General features: G+C 36.1%; 1 protein-coding gene across 1 annotated transcript; it reads left to right on the forward strand.

The window, feature by feature from the left end:
- The first annotated feature begins 7,468 nt into the window (after positions 1–7,468).
- Positions 7,469–11,307, forward strand: LOC306761438 (phospholipase A2 inhibitor subunit A-like). The gene is made up of 5 exons (XM_079247595.1): positions 7,469–7,508; positions 7,914–8,058; positions 8,261–8,338; positions 8,984–9,049; positions 10,646–11,307. Exons 1-5 carry the CDS (start codon positions 7,500–7,502, stop codon positions 11,026–11,028), a joined length of 681 nt encoding a protein of 226 aa, XP_079103721.1. The 5' UTR covers positions 7,469–7,499; the 3' UTR covers positions 11,029–11,307.
- The last annotated feature ends 840 nt before the right edge of the window (positions 11,308–12,147 follow it).

Genomic DNA, 12,147 nt, shown 5'->3' on the forward strand with positions numbered 1-12,147 from the left:
GCTATTATGTTTTAATAAGGTGTGTGCTCGCCTGACATGCTGACATGACCTGTGTGGTAAATGCAGTGGCTTCTTTGGTCAGTTGATATGTGGTGTAGTGTTTTTTTTTTTTTTTTTTAACCTCCTTTCTCGGTTGGCAAACTTTTGTTTGGCCCAGCCCCTTCAAATTATTATTGCTTATGAAAACTTTTTTAAAACAATTAAAACAGCCTTTAAGTTCTGTTTTGGTACATTTTGAGTACATTAAATTGTACATAAACCAATCTTTGTACAGGAAGTCTATTTGGCTTCTTTTCTGTCAAAAATAACATGAAATACATGCTTTTTGATTTTGTTCCTAGTAGTTTGCAACTCTGTTAAGACTGAGATCAATAATAACCATATGATTAATCAGTAATAGCCTATCTAAATAACTAAAAACACAAAGTACCAGGAAATCTACACTGACTTGTACCTTTTTATGATTAAATCTCCTACAAGACATTTTAACATAAAAAGAAAACCTTTATCTTTGCAGAATGGAAAAATTCTTATATTTACTTTCAGCATTCATTCTAAATGATCCATGTGAACTAGTGATGTGTCGTGCGCAAAAGAGCCGTCTCAGAAAGCCGATGCTTTGTAGTGAATCATAGGAGCCATCGAGTGAGAGCCTGCTCCTAGTTTTTTTTTATTTATTTTATTTTTTTTTTTTTGCTGTTTAGCTCTCAGTGCCCAGCCCCAGCTCTACCCAAGATTATTGGTTTAATAATGACTGCATAGTAATGAGTGCAACCACACTTGAGGATATGGGGATCACATGTGCAAACAGAGGGGGGTAGATGTTCCACTGTGAGTGAAACAACAGAGGAGAATGCATGTGGGTGTTTTGTTTTGTTTTTTTTTTGTTTTGTTTTATGTTCATTTGTGCAATAAAATCCACTGGTTGAAATATTAATAGTAATGATAATAAATAAATGCACAAATGAATTCATTCATTTCAGTTCAGCAAAATAAAAAGTCGAAGTATGAAACCAAGACTTTATTTTGAAATCCCATTTTTAGGAAGCATTTTGTGACTAGATATCAATTGCGTTGTGGCCTGCCGCCTGACACCCCCCTCCCCGCACCCAGCCCCTCCGCCATGTGCTTCTTTCAACTGCTGCTGACTGTGAAGCAACTTTCTCAGCACCAGCTGGTGACATGAGTCTTGCCCAGGGACGGTTTTTGCTACCAGCTCAGGGGGCGACCGCTCAGGGCACAATTCATTTGGGAGGGGGGCACCAACGTCCTAAAAAAGCAAATACAATCACCAGTTTTGCTCATTTCCACGTCGAATGGCTGCTGAAAGTCATGTATACAGGTTGTGTATGTGTCAGAAGAAAAGGCAGGGGAGATTCTGGAAAGGGATCAACTCAGCTGCAGAGGTTGAGAGCATGTGTCACTCTCAGAGAAAAAAACAAGGAGGGGGGCAGAGGACAGACTTTTAATGGGATATTTTATGAAACATCGGAACGCCACATATAATCCTGGATTAGCTAAACTGTTTAGTTCAACTGCTCACTAACAGCAACCATTAGCATAATGTCTGTGTCAATTTTATTAATTTAATTTTATTTTCTCTCAGTCTGTCCAAACTATTTTGAAACAATATTCCTAAATCTTTGTAGGCTACTCTTCATACCAACACTTACTTCTATGAAAGAATTAAGAATGATTTAAACGATAAAATTAAGTTGCATACATGAGATATTTTATAAAAAAGAAAAAGTCATGATTTGCCAGTTCTTGGCCAAATCAATTGCAAATTGTGTTTGCACTGTGTCACTGTTGTTCAGAGGAAAAAGCAGCACACCAACTTCAAACATCCTTAAGAGGAAATCCACACGTCTAGAAGTATTTAAGTCCTGCAACAGACTCCTGCAGGCACCATTTCAAACTGCAGCTGAGCTGAGAGCCATGAATCCTGCCTACCAACCTCAAAACTACCCAGCTGAGGCTGTTCCCTTGCAGGGGGCGATTCCCCCTGGACCCCCTGGACAACCTCAGAGTTCTACAGCGGTTCAGTACACAACGGTGAACATCATCTCTGAGCCACCTAAGGATTACATCATCTGGTCACTCTGCACCTTTGTGTATGGAAATCCTTGTTGTCTTGGACTGGCGGCTCTCATCTTCTCTATCAAGGTAAGTTCATGGAAAGCAGGTCTGAATTTCTGGAGCTTGATCTTCCAGGATTTTAAGGAAAAGCAATAATCTCCAGCATTATGTTCTGATCCTTCCAGGCCAGAGACAGGAAAGTGGTTGGAGATCTGAATGGAGCCAAACACTACGGCTCTACAGCTCGCTGTCTCAACATCTGGGCCACAGTTCTGGTCTCCCTGATAGTTCTTATTACCTTAATTGCAGTCATCGTCTCAGCTGTGAAAGCAGCCGAGGCTGTTCACTCCTTTTCGAGCTATAATTATAATTACAGAGGCTAAATAAATCCAGGTGTCTCTTATCTGCTACCATGACAGATATTTGTTTGTGCTCTATTTTCATATAATTTGTAATGTTTCCCTTTTGCTACTGAGAAAATCTAACTGATTTCTACAGTTGTATTACAAGTTGCTGAAAACACATATAGTTTATACAGTTCATAGACTTCGTGAAATCCTGCATATCAACAATGTTTCTGTTGGATTTTCTATGTATACCAGCATCATTTTTTTTTTCTTCTGTTTTCCTTTTTTTTTTTTTTTAAACAGTAAAAGTCATGGTGATCAAACCACTGGTGTATCTGACTTTTTATTTATTTATTTATTTTATCTAACTCAATTTTGACAGAAAAAAAAAACCTTTTACTTGGTTAAAGTAATCTTTTGCTCAAAGATTAATGTTTGCAAACATGTCAATTCACCAGTAAGCTAGTGAAAAACTGCATTTTTATCCAGTGTGCTTCATGAACTTTCCCGGCCATGTATTCAGTGAAAGGGACCAGTGAGGGAAATCAAACTTGTCCTGCGTCAGGTGCAGAGAAACACACAATCTCACATGACAAACTGAGATTAATTCTTGATGTCAATATTGAAAAACTAATTTCTTCTCTATTTAACCAGACAATAACAAACAGTGTCATTAGCATAAATAACATAATATTGTTTTAAAAAAACATTCAATAATGTTTTAATGTAAAAATAATTTCCTATAATTCAAATAATTATGTGAATAAAGTACTAATTTTAAGTTCCCCATAACTGTGTTGTGTTGTGTTGCATGTGGAGGTGCAAAGGTGCAAACCTTTTGCAGAGAAAAAAAACTGTGTACATGCAGCTATTTAATTTTGATAAATTTTTAATATAAATGATATAAAAAAAAGAAATAAAAAAATAATAAAAATCCTGCCTTGGAATTAAAAAGAAACTTTCCAAAAACCAGGGAAAAATTAAGATTAGCAGACCCAGTCTTCCTCTGTCAGCGATACTGGTTAACCTCAGCTGTCTTCTCATGATTATTGCACTTGGAATTGGCCTGATAATTATTAAGTAGCTGATAACTAGGTCTCAGCACCAGGGATAAGTTGAAATGGGAGCTAGTAAACACCTCTGTGCTTTTGTCCCTTTAAGCAATGTTTTACCACACCTAAATGTTAGTTCAGTGTAACTTCTCTATGTGACTGTGAAGCAACTTTACTTTAAATGCAGTATTTCTCTTTCATTAAAGCGATTTAACAGGTGAAATGAAAATAAAAAGGAAATAATCACTTTAAGACTTGAAAAATGAATCAAACTCAGAATTAATGTGAATTCATGTTCAAATACAAATCAATAATGATTATATTTCCCACAAGATAAACAGTCTAATCATAAACCCGGGAAGGCTGAGAAATCAAAACCTTCAATAACAGTCAAAAAACTGCTTCTTCTTTTCAGGGCGAAGATTAGAGGAAGCTTAGTCAAGCTGTACCAAAAAATCCCCTTCTGTTGGTAACGATTGCAAAACTGCCAAAAAGTTCCCTTCAGTTGGTGTCAATTAGATTCCAAGTCCTCTTCAGTGTGGATGGAGTTACTCCTCTTTCTAAGATTATTCCAGATCCATAACTTCTTGTACTCACCCTCAACATGAGAGAGCTGGGAAACTCAGAAGTCCCAGTTATAAGTCAGCAGAAAAATGCTGACTTATAACTGGCTCTGCGTTGATGTTTCAAAGTTCTAGCTCTGACTTATTTCCTCTGAGAAGTCCGTTCCACCTTTTCTGGGCTGCACTGCTACAGAGGTGCTCTCTCCTTGCAAGAGCCAATAGAAAGAATCTATAATTGCAGTTTACAAGTAGTTTTATCATACCGGGTTACACATTATCACCACTGGACACTGGCTATGTCTTTTACAACATCTTTGACAGACATTTGTTGTTATGTAGCTGTATGTTAGAAATCAGTGCAGTTCTGCAATGCTGTATTCATGATTTCTTATTAACTTACAAGCTACAGAAACATTATCTGTAAAACCCATACTGAAGTCAGTCATCGTTTTTCCCTCAAACATGTCCACTTCAACAGTACGTGACAGGTTTCTCACACATGTGCTTTGGGACATCGTTTTAAAAGCACACTTTTCAAATACTAGTTTGTGCAAAATAACATTCTTAAATCATGAAGCCACATAGCGAGTATACACATTAGTAATCAGCGTATTATCTGCAGTAGAAATCAGTTTGTTTTTAGGTGATTCATGTCAAAGAATCAGGTTTCCTAATATTAAAATCTGCTTTACCTAAAAAATCTGGTTTAAAGGGGCCTTTAAAACAAATCTTTCAGCACAGAAAACAACTCAAGCCTTAAAAGCTTCATGGTTTGAAATGAAAACTATCTTGTTGTTTTTAGTTGGTATTGTCACATAAAACGGACAAGTTAAATATGGACATTGTGGTCCTTGTGTGTTTTCCTTCTGAGGATAATCTCATATTTGCTTTTATTAATATAGTCCCATTAACACTTCGGCTCTGGCTTCAACTTCTTTCCGAAGTCTCAAAACCTTTGTGCTTTCTGGTGAACCAGCCCCATGTTCACATGGGTTTAACCAGAGGCAATGGATCTTGAAAGTTGATGGTTAAGTTGTCAAGCTCCATTAGAAGCCAAAAATACACAATATGTGACAAACAAGTAAATTTTGTAAGGTTCAATTTCAAAACAAGTTTATTTCACAACACAATTTTAATTGTTGCCAAAGAAACATAACACAACATTCAGGTTTTGATTCAATGAATTATTTTATTATTTGATTAACCTAAGTTTGACTAACTGAACAGTATTTTCAGTGGGGAATCTGTTAGTCTACCATGGCCTTCATTTGTAGGAACCAATGCTGCTGAGGTGGCAAAAGTAGGCATCCTTGCTACCTGGTTTGCTGATTAAAGATCCATCACACTGTCCAGCAGCTTGAAAGATGTATGTATAAGACCACATCCAGCTCCACTTTTGTCAGTTTTTTTTTATTGTTGCAACATTCCAGCTTCACTTTTCAGAAGCTTGATCATTAACTCTGGCATCCTGCTTTCCTGCCAGGCAACTAATGTGTGTGCTGCTCTGATCAATCCAGCCTTTCTGCACTGATGAAGACGAGGTTTATAAAAGGACTACGTGTGAAATGAAAAAAAAAAAAAGAAAAAGATAAATAAATAAATAAATATTGAAAACAACATGGAATCCAGAATGTTCAGCAATTAAATAGTTTTGTGTTTTATGTATCTATTTTTAAAAAGAAATAATAAACAATCAATGTTTTGAGAAAATGCCCATAAAAATGGCCTGTTACGGAAGTATCACATGTCAGTATGGACAGAGGTCGAGGCATATCCTCCCCTGTTAAAACAAACTATTATTATAAAAAGCCACTGTTGCAAAAGATTCAAATTATTAAAAGATATGTAACAGCCAAGTACCACAAGCTGCTCCTTCTTGGAAGTGCTCCAGTGACATAGCCTGGAACTTTGGATATGGTAAGACTGCAGAAAATAGGATGGGTCAAATTTTTCCTGAGAAAAATAATTACTTGGCAAAAAAAAGGCAAGAAGACACAAGCACAACTAAGGCTGGTTCTACTAAGATCCTAATTTACGTGTGCAATCTAGAATTCTGCGCATGGGGCCGAACCACAACTTGCAGGTTATTTACTAAGAGTAATCACATAAATGGGTGGCAGGTGCAAACATTTGGCGACTCCCTATTCGAATGAGAGTTATGCAGTTTTAATGGTTTGCAATATAACGAGTTTGAATGGAAAATGCAGAAGTTGGTGAGTTGGAGTATCCAAGTCAATCTATTGGTTTCCTTATATAGGCTATTATGAATTGGCTTTCATTATGTTTTTTATTTTTTTTCCTGTCTGTAAAGCGTCTTGAGGTGGCATTGCCATGATTTGACACTATATAAATAAAGTTGTATTGAATTGAATTGGTATTGGTTGATAGAGTCAAAGAAAACTTAATTGACCAACAGCAAAGAAATCTGATTCCACACAAAGAAACTATTTATAATAGCAAATTTATGAAAAAGTTAGTGCAGTCTGTAAAATTATGAAAATATGGTGATTTGGAAAGACGGTTAAAAGACATGAGCCTACATCCCAGATGGGATCATCTGGAAATGGTTTCACACAGATAACCCTCTCAAGCTCACTACCACTGTTTTGCCATCTTTTAAATAAGCAGTTTATGACACTTATCAATCACAACATATGTTCATTTTTATTAGAAATACACACAACATATTTGTTGCATTGCAACTAACAGTTTACAGAGTATATTGGATATTAGCATATTAATGTATTTAATAATGAAAACAAAACAAAAAAATGTTTTAGGCGCGTTTTCAATCAACTTTATGTAAACTGAGCTTTCTATGCACATGATCCATAAGAAGGAACGAAAGAAAGTAAGAAATAGTATTTTGTATGTTATGTATGTTATTAGAGTGTGGTGTATTTCTACAGCAGATTTACAGCGCCACTTACAGGCTTGGTGTATAAACTTCATCTTTTTCAGTGGTTTTCTTTAAATGATTTCATTATTATAAAGAAAACTTTATAAAACACAGACATTCAGACAGATGAAGCTGTCTGTATGTCTGTGCATCCGTCTTCTGCGTCGAGCATAAAGGAGCCTTTAGTTTGCCTGATATGTTCTTCCGACTGCATTGTGCTTCCAAATCTTGGTCCTATAAGTGACAGAATATTTCCTAGTGCCTTAAAATCAGTTTATACATCATCATCATCACCTGTAAAGAAACAAGGATAGTAATTCTGCTGACCTTATTCAGTCTGTCCAAATAGTCCAGTGAGGGTTTCTTCCTCTCAGTAAAGGATGAACAGTGTATTAGCTAATACTTCTGTTTTTCTTTTTCTTTTTTATTAAGTGCTTCATGTTGCACATTTTTGATTTTCGTTTCCCCTGGGCTGGATAGCCACCATCTGACTTAACACTGGTTTTGTCATCACTTGTGTCTGAAACAGCAAAAGAGCAACACACAGGAGATCATTCCAATGCAAACTGTGAGTTTCTTTCTAACAATAATTCATATAGGTTAAGATTATAACTGCTGTTTGTAAAATTTTTGTTATTTCCAACGTTTATCTGGTCTTACTGACAGAAATAATAATAATTTATACGTTTCTTTCCAGCAATGTTCATTACTATGTTAATTAGAAACTTTTGAAAATATTTATCACTCCTTTAAATTTAAACGACAACGTGATTTTATGTTTACATGATGAAAAAATTAGTCGGAGTAGCAGAGGTCATTTAGTATTTTGTTTACTGGTAAACAGTTATTCCCATCTTTCATTTGGAATCAGTGTTGGAAAGTAGAAAACTAATGGACACAGACATTGTAGTAATAGACAGTTATTTCTGTTGTAAAATTAATTTAACTGATTTTGTTTCCATTCAACATCTAGAAGATGAGACTGGATCTGCTTTCTTGTGTCTTCTGCTTGATGGTCCGTACAGTCTACAATCAGGGACTTTTTGGTCCCAAAGGTGACAAGGGAGATCCAGGAATGAGGGGACCCAAGGGAGATCCTGGTTTTCCTGGGTCACCAGGTTTGTCTCTGGAGAAAAATCAAGCAGGAAAGGTTTTTTTTTTCTTTCAGCGCTCAGTCATGGTGTTGTCAATGTTCTTATCTGTAATATCAGTTCTTCATGTCTGGTCCACTGAAAACAAGGAGAACTAAATTAAAATGTTTCTATTTGTAGAAATTGGTCCATAAAGTTGATTCTGGTTCTTTTGGTTATTTTGACCCAGGATATCCTGGACCAAAGGGACGACCTGGATTTCCTGGACCATTTGGACCACCTGGACCAATTTTAATGTGTGAACGAGGTGATTGTGATTGAATGTAGCAACCTACTTAATGAGCTCATATTGTAAACTGAGGACCTATCCAAGGTGTACCCATCTTCCCGACTAATTGCTGGGATAGGCTCCAGCTCCAGTGACCCCAACTGATATAAGCAATATAGAAAGTGAATGAATAAATGATTGCTGTATCAGTAGTACTACATTTGATATAACTTATAAAGTGGATCACAACATTACCAATTAGTACTTATCATCCTTTGAAAAGTCCAGAGTTATTTAATCATAACAATGATTTTTAATAATAACAAAATAATATTAAGTGGAAATAAATATGCATAAACAATTCCCTCAGCCTTCTGGGTCACGTTAAATGTTTCATAAAGTATTGAAACCCAGTTTACATTACATTGTAAAGTAAATATTAATATTGTTGTCATTTAAAGAAAAAGAGAAACAATTCACTGGTTCAGATGTGATTTCATTCATTCATTAAGTATCCTAACCGCTTAATCCGATGAAGAGTTGTGGAGAAGCTGGAGCCTATCCCAGCAGTCTTTGGATGAAAGGAAGGGTACACCCAGGACAGCTCGCCAGTCCATCGCAGCAGATGTGATTTCATTTGTGCATTTCTAAACTATTTACCTGAACTTATTCTGTTCATCTCAGATGTCTTTGGCTCATTTGAACAGGATATTAAAACATTAAAGAGGACCATTGCTAAGTTAGAGCTGGGTAAGTATCCTATTCAAGACACATTTGCACAACCTTTAATTACATTCAATATGGTGTGGATACCATGTAAATATTTAGAGAATAAAATGTTCATTGTTGCTTGTACTTATATAACTATTTATTCATTTTTATTTTACTTTTACTTTTACTCTGCATTTGTAGTTATTTATATTAACTTTTTTTCTCTCTTCTTTGCTTATTCCTTAATTTTTTCATTGTAAAATCAAGGAGAGCAACTTGCCACCAAAGTCAAATTCCTTGTTTGTTTGTTCGAACATGGGGAAAAAAGTGATTCTGATTCTGAAAAGTATAGCAGTATAGCAATATAGTAAGCTCCTCTTGGCGAAGAAAATTTTTTGCAGCTACATTCCCATTTTGCTTCTATGATGCCAGACAGGGCAAGTAAATGTGGATGGTGATTTATTACATGCTATTTATTACAACTTTTCTTCTGTGTTAATTTTACAACACCAGCTTGAAACAATTTTGGAAGATACATAAATTTGTCAATAACAACCAAACAAACATTATAGATCAATAATTTACTACCAATCCATTAAAGGAAAAATATCAAATATTGACTGAAAGATATTTAACTGGTCCATGAAAAAAATAGCTCATCTTGAATTTAATGGCTGTAACATATCCAGGAAAATTTAGAAAGGCGGCAGCAGAAGGCTGGAAAAGTCCATCCTAAGAGAAACAGCTGGAGGAAGATGTTAAAACTATTTACATTTAATAGAAAACAAGTTGGGAGAGCAGACATAGTAAGAGCAGCTTACAGAGGCAGAGTGTTAAATAAAGGCAGAGGTTCATTAACCTGCTGACACATGCCTTTAAAAAGTTATGAGAAATTCAGGGTTGATATTGCTTAATGTAAAAACATAGAAGACTTTTAACTTTTCAGCATGTACATTAATAACGTATTAAAAAACATTATAGTATGTTGAAATATTACTGTGCTCTGTTCAAAACAGGGCCAAAGATCATTTTCTGCCTCAAAGCAGGATGGCTGACAATCCTTATCTCATATTTGCTTCCAATAATAGTGATTTCAGACAAACACTGTCCTGGTTCTGGCTCCAGTTTCATGCTGGTGTCTGAGAACCAGCCCTACCAGTTTAATTAGAACTAAGTTGGAGGACTTTACTCTAGAGCAGAGATGCTCAAACCTTCTGAGCCATAACCCCCAAGATAAATAAGAATATATATACTGTCTGGGCTCAGCAACACCTAAAAATCCCTTTCTGCAATCAGAGTTGCCAAACTATCCACAAATTAAGGTTAGAGCTGTGATATCTTTTCTGTTTGTTGTTAAGACTAAAGTAGTGGGGTTTTTAAATTGCCATATTATTGCTTTATGTTTATATTTCTGTATATATTTTTACCAGCATCCCAAAGTCTCATAGAAATATCAAGCCAATTTAGGCTTCTTAGAATCTCAGATATACATAACTATTATTAAGGCATTTTCTTGATGACTGGTTTTGGTTTGCACTGACTCACATGTACATACAATTAGATAAATATTTCACCACCATTATGGTGCTATTTGCACATTTCAGTCATTCATGGCATGTTTTTCTCCTTTTTCAGCCATAAACTTTAAATACGTGCAGAAAGTTGGTCAGAAATACTTTGTTTCCAACAAGGATAAAGGCTCGTTCTCCAAGGCTGTCAACTTCTGCTCCCAACAAGGCCTCGAGCTGGCTCTGCCCCAGACTGAGGAGGAGAACAGCAAGCTGACTCAGCTGTGGGGTGAAACTGATAAAATTGCCTGGATCAATATCAACAGTAAAAAAGCAGAGGGGAATTTTGAGGCTGACATGAAGAGTCGACCTCTGACCTTTACTAAATGGGGAGCAGCACAGCCAGATAAATCCATCCAGGATACAGGCTGCTCCATGTTGTCAGATAACGGCATCTGGCGAGTGACACATGACTGCTCCCTGAATGCTTACATCATCTGTCAGCTATAGAAAGCTCTCATCTGTCATGCAGTGACTTTTTATGACTTTTATTTACTTTTTATGAAAGACCATATTTCATACCTGCTCAAAGATATAGTTTCAAAATTACAGGTTAATAATGCCTGAGATTTGAAAAAAGTTCTATTAAAAATGTAAACTTAAATGTATTAAAAATGTGTGAACACATGATCATATATGATTTGTAGTTCCAATAAAGTAAATGACTCATTTTGTGAATTTTAATTTGAAATGTTCTCACGTGTGTGTCTTCCTGGCATCTCTCTGCATCGTCCTCTCTTTTGCTTTTCCAAAATTAAATCTCAGTTGAAATGCCATGCCTCTCACCTGCCTCTTATTAATTGACTCAATGACACTTTATATTTAATAATTACAGTTGAATTTAATTAGTATTCGGTGACCACATAAATGCTGTGATGTAGTTAAGAGTGATTAAACAAATATTGACCTTTTTCCACTGCAGCCAGTAGCAATGAGCTCACTCTTGTTGGCTCAAGCTGGAAAGATGTTGTAGATTCACTATATAAATTCCCATCATTTAAAGTTTCAATCTGGTTAAATCTTTACATCTTTCAATCAAACCACAAAATTTAACCTGGAAAAAAAAACTAAGTTAAAAAGAAAATGATCATTCTTACTAAAACATCAGTAAATACTACATTATAGTTTCCTCTAAAGGTGTGCAAAGCTAAATTTATGCTAATTTTGAGCAGCAAGAAAAGAACAGCTTTCACTGCCAAATGAATAACTGGTACTGGTTGTGGGGTCTCTGCTTTTCTATTCTATCTTGGAGATCCTTCACACTCTTAGCTTTGCCTGTGGGGTTTGCTGTGGTGACGGTCCTAGTCTGGGTGGCCTGTTGGGGTTCTGCACTGCAGCCCTGTGGCTATGTGGACCCAGTGTGTCCTGGCCTGGGCCATTTCTGTAGTGGTGCCCATGGGTGGGCTGTCTTCTGGTGTGAATGGAAACCCAAAATATAGTTTCCTTGCAAGTAGTCCGTTTACCATTGGATTTAATGGGAAAGTGTCTCCAAACCTTTGAGTGATAGTGTATGTATAAATGGTTTTGGTACAGCACTTTGTGTTGCACTGTGCATGAAAAGGGCTTTAG

Source organism: Telmatherina bonti (assembly GCF_933228915.1).
Source record: "Telmatherina bonti genome assembly, chromosome: 2".
In the NCBI taxonomy this organism is placed as follows: Eukaryota; Metazoa; Chordata; class Actinopteri; order Atheriniformes; family Telmatherinidae; genus Telmatherina; species Telmatherina bonti.